The sequence below is a fragment of the Atractosteus spatula genome, chromosome 2, assembly GCF_055471065.1.
Source record: "Atractosteus spatula isolate fAtrSpa1 chromosome 2, fAtrSpa1.hap1, whole genome shotgun sequence".
NCBI classification, from domain to species: domain Eukaryota; kingdom Metazoa; phylum Chordata; class Actinopteri; order Semionotiformes; family Lepisosteidae; genus Atractosteus; species Atractosteus spatula.
Genome location: NC_142707.1, coordinates 50,080,837 through 50,092,030, shown reverse-complemented (window position 1 = coordinate 50,092,030; position 11,194 = coordinate 50,080,837). Strand labels below are relative to the sequence as shown.

The 11,194-nt window shown below is 54.3% G+C and overlaps 1 protein-coding gene across 4 annotated transcripts in view; it reads right to left on the bottom strand.

Annotated features, from left to right (window-relative positions):
• LOC148839830 (CAP-Gly domain-containing linker protein 4) overlaps window positions 1-9,388 on the bottom strand; it is a 25,170-nt gene extending 15,782 nt beyond the window's left edge. For 3 of the 4 annotated variants that reach the window (XM_088908647.1, XM_088908646.1, XM_088908650.1), the window contains exons 1-4: window positions 5,295-5,469; window positions 2,473-2,619; window positions 998-1,137; window positions 365-458 (exon numbers count right to left, since the gene is read on the bottom strand). In XM_088908647.1, the coding sequence (XP_088764773.1) occupies window positions 365-458; window positions 998-1,137; window positions 2,473-2,619; window positions 5,295-5,343 (430 nt within the window). In that variant the 5' untranslated portion in view covers window positions 5,344-5,469. Of the gene's footprint in view, window positions 1-364; window positions 459-997; window positions 1,138-2,472; window positions 2,620-5,294; window positions 5,470-9,240 lie in introns of those variants that run through there. The other variant, XM_088908649.1, reaches the window with a different exon arrangement.
• Between the last annotated feature and the right edge of the window lie 1,806 nt (window positions 9,389-11,194).

The following is an 11,194-nucleotide window of genomic DNA, read 5'->3' as shown; positions in this document are numbered from 1 at the left end:
ATTGACAGACACAGCTCCTGTACCCACTGTCCCACACAGACACACTGACACCTCAGGGACACAGCTCCTGTACCCACTGTCCCACACAGACACACACAGCTCCTGTACCCACTGTCCCACACAGACACACACAGCTCCCGTACCCACTGTCCCACACAGACACACTGACACCTCAGGGACACAGCTCCTGTACCCACTGTCCCACACAGACACATTGACAGACACAGCTCCTGTACCCACTGTCCCACAAAGACACACAAAGCTCCTGTACCCACTGTCCCACACACACAGGTCAGCATGCCCCCTCACTGCTCTACAGTCACGTGATCATTGTCCCCTCCGGAGACGGCCGGGCCGGACTCACCGATTCCCGGCGCCCCTGCCTTGCAGGTGTAATGGAGCAGGGTCATGTCCGTCAGGCCGTCCCGGTCGTTCACTCCACAGCCGCGCTTCAGGATCTGCAGGCAGGACACAGGGGAGCGGGGTCAGCATGGACGCAGACTGGGGGTTTGGACACCCTAAAAGTCTTCATTCATGTCAGAGGCGAGGAGTGGTAGTGTACCCAACTCCAGACTAGGCCTTTGAAAAGGTCTCTGGCACCACTCAGATGGCTGATGGGGAAACTGGGCCCTTCCTGGACAAGCTGACAGGACTGTTCACTCTGCTGGTTTGTGTGACAAGTAACAGCATTCAAAGAGTGTGGACTTTCTGAAACCCTCCTGTTATTACCCCTCAGTTGGGCTGATGCTTTTATCCACAGCCACTACAGTCTGTACCCACTCACACACTGGATCTTTACTGGGGCCATCGGAGAGAAGCACCTGGCTCCAGGGTACAACAGCTGTGCCCCAGCTGGGATTTGAACCCGCAGAAGGGAGGGAACAGTGTGTCCCTTTGACACAGCGCTCTCTGTATGATGATGACGAAGGGGCGACCAGCCAAGCAGCGATGAGGAGAGAGACAGTGGCCAGGCCCAGAGAAAGGAGACTGCACCCACCTCGTTCCCGATCAGGCTGATGTTCTGCTGGACCTGGGGCACCCACTGGCGCAGCACGGCGAACAGCTCCGGCACCGAGGTCCGCGGGTCCAGCAGGATGGCCCGGCACTTCGGCTCGTTCGGGTCGAAGAAGGAGAACTCTGGAGAGGACAGAGCAGCAGGCCAGGTCAGGCTCTGTTCCACCTGTAGATTTCTGAACGTGACGCCATCAAGGCTAGGAGATGCCGCAGGGGTAAATATTTAAGTTGCCCAGTGGGTTTGTAATCGAGGAACCCTGCTGCAACGCAGGAGACACACATCCGGGGCTCCTGTGTCTCTGTGGAGGTCCAGCCCTACACTGTCCTGCCCCCATCACTCTGCTGCTCCTCCTGCGATCAGAGCACGAACACTGCAGGACACTCGCAAGATCACCGCAGGTCTGTGATCAGAGGACGAGCACCGCAGGATCCTCGTGTGATCACCACAGGTCTGTGATCAGAGCACGAGCACCGCAGGATCCTCCTGTGATCACCACAGGTCTGTGATCAGAGCACGAGCACCGCAGGATCCTCCTGTGATCACCGCAGGTCTGTGATAAGAGCACGAGCACCGCAGGATCCTCGTGTGATCACCGCAGGTCTGTGATCAGAGCACGAGCACCGCAGGATCCTCCTGTGATCACCGCAGGTCTGTGATCAGAGCACGAGGACCGCAGGATCCTCGTGTGATCACCGCAGGTCTGTGATAAGAGCACGAGCACCACAGGATCCTCGTGTGATCACCGCAGGTCTGTGATAAGAGCACAAGCACCGCAGGATCCTCGTGTGATCACCGCAGGTCTGTGATCAGAGAACAAGCACTGTAGCAGCTCCTCACATGATCACTATAGGCTTGCAATCAGATCATCTTTGCATGATCACCGCAGGCCTATGATCAAGCTATGAGCACTTAGCACTTTGGCCCTAAAAGGGACAGAAAATCAGCTTCCCCAAGCAGCAGAAAACTAAGATTGTAAGAGTGTAACCGCCAGACACACTGGGACAGGCTCAGACTTGGCAGGATCTAGGATAACCTGACATAGATGCTTGCATGTTAGGAATGCTGTTAATTCCATGGGCACAGAAGTACTGCTGGTGAAACTGAGCACATTCCAGGGTTTTTGTGCTCATTCTGATGTGGCACCTCTCCACTTCAAACTAAAGGAGGCAGCTGTGAAGAGGGCTGGAATCCAGCATCCCCCGTTCTCAGCAGGATGACCCACTTCAAGCCTCAGGAGCTCTTAACCTGCACCTTGCACTAATGAAGGACACCAGCAAGTACCTGCAATGAATTTAATTATTCGATTTCCCCCTGCCTCTGCAGATATTCCAGTCCAAGGTTACAAGCTGGGTAAACATGGAGAGGACTGGGAGCTGGTAAAACCTGGACTGGACCAGCCTGGGGAGCAAAGACCCATAGGCTGGTTCTGTCTGGTTGGGCGTCAGTGTGCTACTCACCGCAGTCCGAGGGCATGGGTGCCGATGCCACCTGGTGAACAGTGGGCCTGTCTGTGCCAGGGGGCGAGCTGCTGAGTCTGTCCAGGGCAGAGTCTCCCTCCGACGACGGATCCCGGACATCTTCCCTCGTCATCTTCCTCACAGCACCTGAGAGGGACACGGGGACACTGAACCACACTGGAGGACACTGTACCCACTGGGGGGGGACACTGGGACACGTTGGGGTATACACTATCCCACTGGGGACTCACTGAACCACACTGGGGGACACACAGACGCACTGGTTATATATTGTTACAGCTTTGGGTGACTTGAGAAGTGTCTCTCAGATTTTAGATAAGGTTTGTGACGTTGGGAAGAGTAACACTTCTAGCTTCAAAGCAGAGAGGATGTTTGCCAAGGTCTGGGAGTCCCTTGAGCAGAAACAATAGTAAAGTTGATCCTGGTATGCCTAGGCAAGTTGTGGATTAATGATCGCAAAGGAGCAGGGCAGAAAGACACAGTATATGTTCACCTTAAGAGCACAGGAGGAGAGAGAAGACCAGGAGGAAGAGGAGAAACAAGGGGAGCAGAGAGAAGAGAGAGGAGCTGGACTTGAAGCCTGTGCCAGGCGAGAGCCCCTACTTCATGATCATCCAAATCAAACCTGACTGGAGCTAAGTATTTGAACCTTGTTAGAACGTGCTATTCTGTGTTTTTTTAGGGAACTTGGGTTTCCTGGGTAAAAGATACCTCAGTTAGAAACATCATTCCTGATAAGGGGGCATTTTATGGATATGGATATAGGCTCCTATTTATTTTGGGGCATCCAGGACACAGAGAGAGATAGGTTTAACTGCAGGTTGCTCTGTATTTAGTTAGAAGGCAGCTCATCTCTTGTGTGGCCTCGATAGGCATACTAAGAGTTTAGTGCTTAGTAGCAGTCTGGGGTTTTCTGGGTGACCAGAATGTTTGGCCTCTGAAACGCCTTGTCTGTAAACAATGTGTATAAATCAACATGTTTTGTTGTGTGTTGTGTCATTGTTTTAAAATATCTGTCTGGCCCCACCTGTAACAATAGAATGTAACTTGGCGTGTTGTATGTTTTGTGTCTTGTGTAGGTTATTGCAATAAATATTTGTTTAAACCAAGTGTCTCTGGATTATTACTCCTCAACAAAGCTGTGTCAGAGATGGAAGAATTCACGTGCCTCTAGTTATACCAGCCGCTCGCATACAGAAATCACTTACAAGTCGGGGATTATAAATAACTATTTCACCGCCCGGTCAATTCCCGATTTTCACCAGTTTCGTAACAATATAAACATTGTAACGCGAGCGACGGTTACAATCCTGGGCTGCTACGGAGCTCCTGACATCCATACTCCACACTCCAACAGCAGGGGGCGCACCTCCCATCTCAAAGCGAACATCAGCGAGGCTCGCAGTCACTGGACAACATCACCCCTTACTCAACACAGGACCCCCTGACAGAACAACCAGCCTTGAGCCCTGCGCTTCCCACAACTCCGAGGCCTCCCCGCGGCAGTGCTGGCAGGCCAGGGCAGGGCAGCTCCTCTCTTGACATGAGAGCTACATGATCATGACAGGGCTCCCGGGCTCCCGGGCAGCAGCACCACCAGCCCCCTCAGTCAGGAGGGATGTGCTCTGTTCCAGCAGCACATGAAGCAGGAGAAACTGGAGTCCTCGCAGAGCGACCAGCGGGAAGCTTGTGGCCACACTCCCGGTGGAGCGACCGCGGGACGCTCGGGGCCACACGCCCAGAGGGGCGGAGCGACCGCGGGACGCTCGGGGCCACACGCCCAGAGGGGCGGGGCGACCGCGGGACGCTCGGGGCCACACGCCCAGAGGGGCGGGGCGACCGCGGGACGCTCGGGGCCACACGCCCAGAGGGGCGGGGCGACCGCGGGACGCTCGGGGCCACACGCCCAGAGGGGCGTCCGTGGAGAGGTCATGCCAGTACAGCTCTTTGAGCCCGAGAGAAGGAATGAGAAAGTGAGGGAGAGGAAGTTTAACACAGGGCTTTGGTTCCCTATTGTTCCGGTTATGTCAATATTAGCTGACGGATCAGCAGACAGAGCTGTCTTTATCCCAGAGTCCTGCCACTCCTTCTGTTCTTCCACAGTCTGCGAACAGCTGCGCGGTCACCTGGCCTGCGAGAGGGGAGAGCGTAGGAGAAGGACGAGAGAGAGGAGGAGGGGGAGGAGAGGATAGCCCCCATCGTAAAGCACTTCACTGGCAGAGACCAGCACAAAGATACACAAATCCTGCAGCACACACACTCCACAGACTCAGATATATTACAGCCACCAGCCCGCGACAGGCCGGGCAGGACGCTCAGGGTTCAAGACGGGCAGAGCGTGATGAGACAGCGTCGGCAGAGTTGGGCCCCATCAGCGCACTAACCGCACAGTGCTCATTTACCTGGCGGGGCAAGGGCAGCCACAAGGCGAAACGGGGGTTTGTGAGAAGACCAATCTGAGGGTCAGGGTGACAGCCCAGGCACCTCCCAGCACCCCGGATCCCCCAGAGCATTGTGGGGAACTTCGGGAGCCTCAACAGGCCTTGGTCTCCGTTTGACACAAGCGGGGCTCGACACACACCTCTGCCAAGCTGCCCTGGGCGCAACACCACAGCGAGGCGCCGACAGCTATCCCACAATGACACAGGCAAAGCACCGCCCAGAAAAGAGAGCGTCCCGGCAGCAGAGAGCAGACAACAGCACTGGGCAGGACGAGCAGGTCAGAGAGAGGACAGGGTGAGGGACAACAGACACAGACAGCCAAGGGCAGCCACAAGCGGGAGTCAGGCAGTCTCACTCACGGTCACCGTCGCCCAGGGAGAGTTCAGGAGTGGCCGCTGGGTCCTCCATGCCAAGTGACCAGAACAGAGAGAGGCGGAAAACAGGACAGCACCTCCTCTTTCTCCTGCTCCACTGTGATCCCCAGCTAGCGTGCTGGCTATTTACAGCTCAGGCAGCCTCTGCCAGCATTCCCACTCCCTCGTCACATTCTCCTGTCAATCTACACGTCTGTGCACCAGAGCACACGCACAGGCCTGGCCACAGACACAGAGCACTAGCACTGAGTCCCTGACGCGGGGGACACAGTCGCTGCTCGTACAGGGGAGGCAGTGTCCGGACTGTACTGTGCAAGACACTAGCTCCTGCCATCTCTAGCAAAAGGTCAGGCATGTGAACCGAGCTAAAAATACACTCATTACAGTGCCCAGGACACAGGCACCACTCTCTACACACACACAGGAGATCAATATACAGGCGGCACAGTGCCCAGGACACAGGCACCACTCTCTCTACACACACACTGGAGATCAATATACAGGCGGCACAGTACCCAGGACACAGGCACCACTCTCCACACACACTGGAGATCAATATACAGGCGTTACAGTACCCAGGACACAGGCACCACTCTCTCTACACACACTGGAGATCAATATACAGGCAGCACAGTGCCCAGGACACAGGCACCACTCTCTACACACACTGGAGATCAATATACAGGCGGCACAGTGCCCAGGACACAGGCACCACTCTCTCTACACACACTGGAGATCAATATACAGGCGTTACAGTACCCAGGACACAGGCACCACTCTCTCTACACACACTGGAGATCAATATACAGGCGGCACAGTGCCCAGGACACAGGCACCACTCTCCACACACACTGGAGATCAATATACAGGCGTTACAGTACCCAGGACACAGGCACCACTCTCTCTACACACACTGGAGATCAATATACAGGCGGCACAGTGCCCAGGACACAGGCACCACTCTCCACACACACTGGAGATCAATATACAGGCGGCACAGTGTCCAGGACACAGACACCACTCTCCACACACACTGGAGATCAATATACAGGCGGCACAGTGTCCAGGACACAGACACCACTCTCTACACACACTGGAGATCAATATACAGGCGGCACAGTGCCCAGGACACAGACACCACTCTCCACACACACTGGAGATCAATATACAGGCGGCACAGTGCCCAGGACACAGACACCACTCTCCACACACACTGGAGATCAATATACAGGCGGCACAGTGCCCAGGACACAGACACCACTCTCCACACACACTGGAGATCAATATACAGGCGGCACAGTGCCCAGGACACAGACACCACTCTCCACACACACTGGAGATCAATATACAGGCGGCACAGTGCCCAGGACACAGACACCACTCTCCACACACACTGGAGATCAATATACAGGCGGCACAGTGCCCAGGACACAGACACCACTCTCTACACACACTGGAGATCAATATACAGGCGGCACAGTGCCCAGGACACAGACACCACTCTCTACACACACTGGAGATCAATATACAGGCGGCACAGTGCCCAGGACACAGACACCACTCTCTACACACACTGGAGATCAATATACAGGCGGCACAGTGCCCAGGACACAGACACCACTCTCTATAAGCAGGAACATCTCACCTGCGTTGTAACTGGTAGCTCAGGGCCGTACAGGTCCTCTCCTTACAGGCCACAGTTTTCTATCATCTAAGCTCTTAACCACATAACATCATCGTTCTCCTTTACTCAGCACACGATCTTCAGAAAGCAAATAGTAAAATCTAAACCTGAAAGCCCACACACAATACACAACAACAAAGAGATTCGAAACCAGTCAGACAGGATCGCCGTCACCAGCACAATGAACAATTACACACTGCTGCACAGAAAACCCAGCCCTGGGGGCACCTCTGGAGGAACCCCAACACTTCCATACCCAGCCCGGACTGGACCGGACCCTCAACCCCTCCCCCTGCCTGACCCGAGACTGACAGAGACGAGCACATCCGCTCACGTCCTCCTGTCCGCGACACAGGCCCTGTGTCGAACACGGGGAGTAATTCAGGCAGAGTGCCAGAGTGAGCAACGTCCCCGGCTCCAGGTGAGAACGCCCCAGCCCGCACGCCTGCGCTCCACACAGGGGACAGCTTACTTTTCTTGTGAAGATGCCTCAGCATCGCGTGACCCTGCGGCAAGAGAGCCCTTCACAGCCGTCTGATCTCCTCCACAGCCACACGCCAAGGGAAAACAGGACGCCCATCAGGACAGTCAGGTTTACTTTGTAACCAAATCGAGTGCTGTCTGCAACACTGGAACAGTCCAGCTGTGCAGAGCGTCATGCAAGAGAACAGCAGCTCAGAGACACTGCCAGAGCAGTCCAGCTGCACAGAGCCTCGTGCAAGAGAACAGCAGCTCAGAGACACTGCCAGAGCAGTCCAGCTGCACAGAGCCTCGTGCAAGAGAACAGCAGCTCAGAGACGCACAATCAGAGCAGTCCAGCTGCGCAGAGCCTCGTGCAGGAGAACAGCAGCTCAGAGACACTGCCAGAGCAGTCCAGCTGCACAGAGCCTCGTGCAAGAGAACAGCAGCTCAGAGACACTGCCAGAGCAGTCCAGCTGCACAGAGCCTCGTGCAAGAGAACAGCAGCTCAGAGACGCACAATCAGAGCAGTCCAGCTGCACAGAGCCTCGTACAAGAGAACAGCAGCTCAGAGACACACTGTCAGAGCAGTCCGGCTGCGCAGAGCCTCGTACAAGAGAACAGCAGCTCAGAGACACACTGTCAGAGCAGTCCAGCTGCACAGAGCCTCGTGCAAGAGAACAGCAGCTCAGAGACACTGCCAGAGCAGTCCAGCTGCACAGAGCCTCGTGCAAGAGAACAGCAGCTCAGATACACACTGTCAGAACAGTCCAGCTGTGCAGAGCGTCATGCAAGAGAACAGCAGCTCAGAGACGCACAATCAGAGCAGTCCGGCTGCGCAGAGCCTCGTGCAGGAGAACAGCAGCTCAGAGACACTGCCAGAGCAGTCCAGCTGCACAGAGCCTCGTGCAAGAGAACAGCAGCTCAGAGACACTGTCAGAGCAGTCCAGCTGCACAGAGCCTCGTGCAAGAGAACAGCAGCTCAGAGACGCACAATCAGAGCAGTCCAGCTGCGCAGAGCCTCGTGCAGGAGAACAGCAGCTCAGAGACACTGCCAGAGCAGTCCAGCTGCGCAGAGCCCCGTGCAGGAGAACAGCAGCTCAGAGACACTGTCAGAGCAGTCCAGCAGCGCAGAGCCTCGTGCAGGAGAACAGCAGCTCAGAGACACTGCCTGCTCCCGAGAGAGAGACAGAGTAACAGCAAGGGACACACATGTAAACAAGCAGCGACTCTGGGGACACAAAAATCCACACACACTTGGACACCCAGAACACACACGAATGCGACCGTCAGCACACATGGGCAGCCAAATAAAGAAACCCACACACACAGACCGACAAACACACGGACACAGACTCACAGACACACAGATAAGACACAGAGCGACACACTAACTCAGGCATACACGCAGACACACAGGGAGAGGATCTCACAACAGCTGTGCCCTGCGAGAGATCGGGCCGCTCCAGTCACAAACCAATCACCCCCTCTGCACAAGACTGGCATTAAATTATTTTTAATCATGCATTTTTATGATGCATTTCAACCTTTGTGAAATATTTTGTGTTTGAATATATTTTGTTCTTCTTACGTGTACATGTATTTCCCGACAATTTCTCCTTAAAACTCATCAATTTAGTTAAACTATTTTTCTCCTTGATAGACAGGTAGGTTACGTCATTAGCTCAGCAGTACTGCACTCGCGCCTGTGTAATTAAAAAGCAATTTCGAGAGAGGAGTGCTTGAGACACTTTTAATAATCATTATATGCAGCAAGCATGATCTTACCCGGTCCGGCTAGGCACAGCTCTCAAGCCACTGCGATGCCGCTATGAGTGATCCGGACCCGGCTGTCCGGACCTTGAGATCAGTAACCGGATTATCAGCGCGGCGGCCAGCCGGCCCACGCGCAGCACTTGTTAAGCGGCACGCCCCCTCACGCAAACAAATCCTGACAGACAGCACGGCAGGCCAATCAGACAGCGCTGCAGGGTGCGTGGTCTGCTCCAGCCAATCGCAGGAGCCACAGAGCGGCCAGGGGGCGTGTGCAGCGCGGTTAACCTTTAAGGTGAGATGCATCAAGTTGCAAGTTTTTTTTATCGCTCTGGTGAGGAAAAACGTGTGACCAAACAGAACGCAACTTTATTTTTTACATCACGTATTTAAAATGATCGAGCAGTGCAGGGGGCTTTTCCCCGCACCGAACAACAAGCCCTGGGCTCTCAGGAATGTTTAATCACTCACAACTGATCCTAATTCTGAAATACAACCGACCTCGCTCGCACCAGCGCCAAATTCTAGCTAGCGAATCGTGACCTACAGTAGATTGCAGGTGTGTCACTGCCCCGCAACTCACTCTCCGGCACCAGGAATAACCCGACCTCACAGCCGACAGAGCTAGCACAGCAAAATCCCACCTTCACAGCGCCCCTACTCAAATAGCAGGCTCTCCGCTGGGCAAGCACGCCTGCAGCACATTTTTATTCACAACCCACCTGTGTTTGCTGACAAACCTGGGCTCCTAGCTTTAAACCGGCGAACAGCCTCCATTTAAAGATGCGTTAAATGGGAATTAAGCTTACCGGCGACACGATAAAATAAACAGCTAAATATTGCAACATGCACGCAGTCACTACTATTAGTCGTTAAATGATTACCCCTGTCTGCAGCTGCTTCCTAGCTGTCGTCTCAGGTAGGCTCAGTGCAGACGCCGGAAACCATGTTGCTCTGCACGAATTAAATGTTATTACAGACACCGCAAACCGACCACAAGACCGCTTCCGAGCGGCGCTGTGACGTCAGAGCGCGCGTCCCCGGCACCAGGGAAGGGGGGGGGGACTGCCCCCAGGAGCGCGCCCCGCTAGACGAACGAGCCGGGCGGGAGGTAATAGGGAAAGGCTCTGTCAGGTAGATGTGTTAGTATAGTTACATTCGTTTAAACGTTTTTTTATTCCTTTTAAGACCAGAAATGCATTTTTCTTTCAACTGAGTCGATGTGTAACTCATATACCACCTTTCCATGAAGAGCTTTATCTACCCTGCAGCTCACAGCTGGCAGCCCACTGAAGCTCAGCAGGTGTGAGCCTGGCCAGTACCTGGATGAGAGACCTGCTGGGAAAAACTAAGGTTGCTGCTGGAAGTCGTGTTAGTGGGGCCAGCAGGGGGCGCTCACCCTGCGGTCTGTGTGGGTCCTAATGCCCCAGTATAGTGACGGGGACACTATACTGTAAACAGGCGCCGTCCTTCATATGAGATATAAAACCGAGGTCCTGACTCTCTGTGGTCATTAAAAATCCCAGGGCGTTTCTCAAAAAGCCAAATGCCCCATTGACCTTTACCAGTCTTGGCCTCCTAATAATCCCCATCTCTGAACTGGCTTCATCACTCTGTTCTCCTCCCCACTGAGAGCTGGTGTGTGGAGAGAGTTCTTGCGCACTATGGCTGCCGGTGCGTCATCCAGGTGGGGCTGCACACTGCTGGTGGAGGAGAGTCCCCATTACCTGTAAAGCGCTTTTGAGTGGAGTGTCCAGAAAAGCGCTATATAAGAGTAAGGATTTATTGTTATTATTAAGTGCACCATCTCAAAGATCTGGCCACTGTCTGGCTGCAGGGCAACAGTAAGGCTGGAGTGAATACTTGGCGAGGCTCATTGTCACTTTTCCCTTTGAGAACTTAGAGGAATCGGCTTCAACTGCAGAACTGGATAGCACGTTCCACGCACCCACTACTCTTAGTGTAAAGG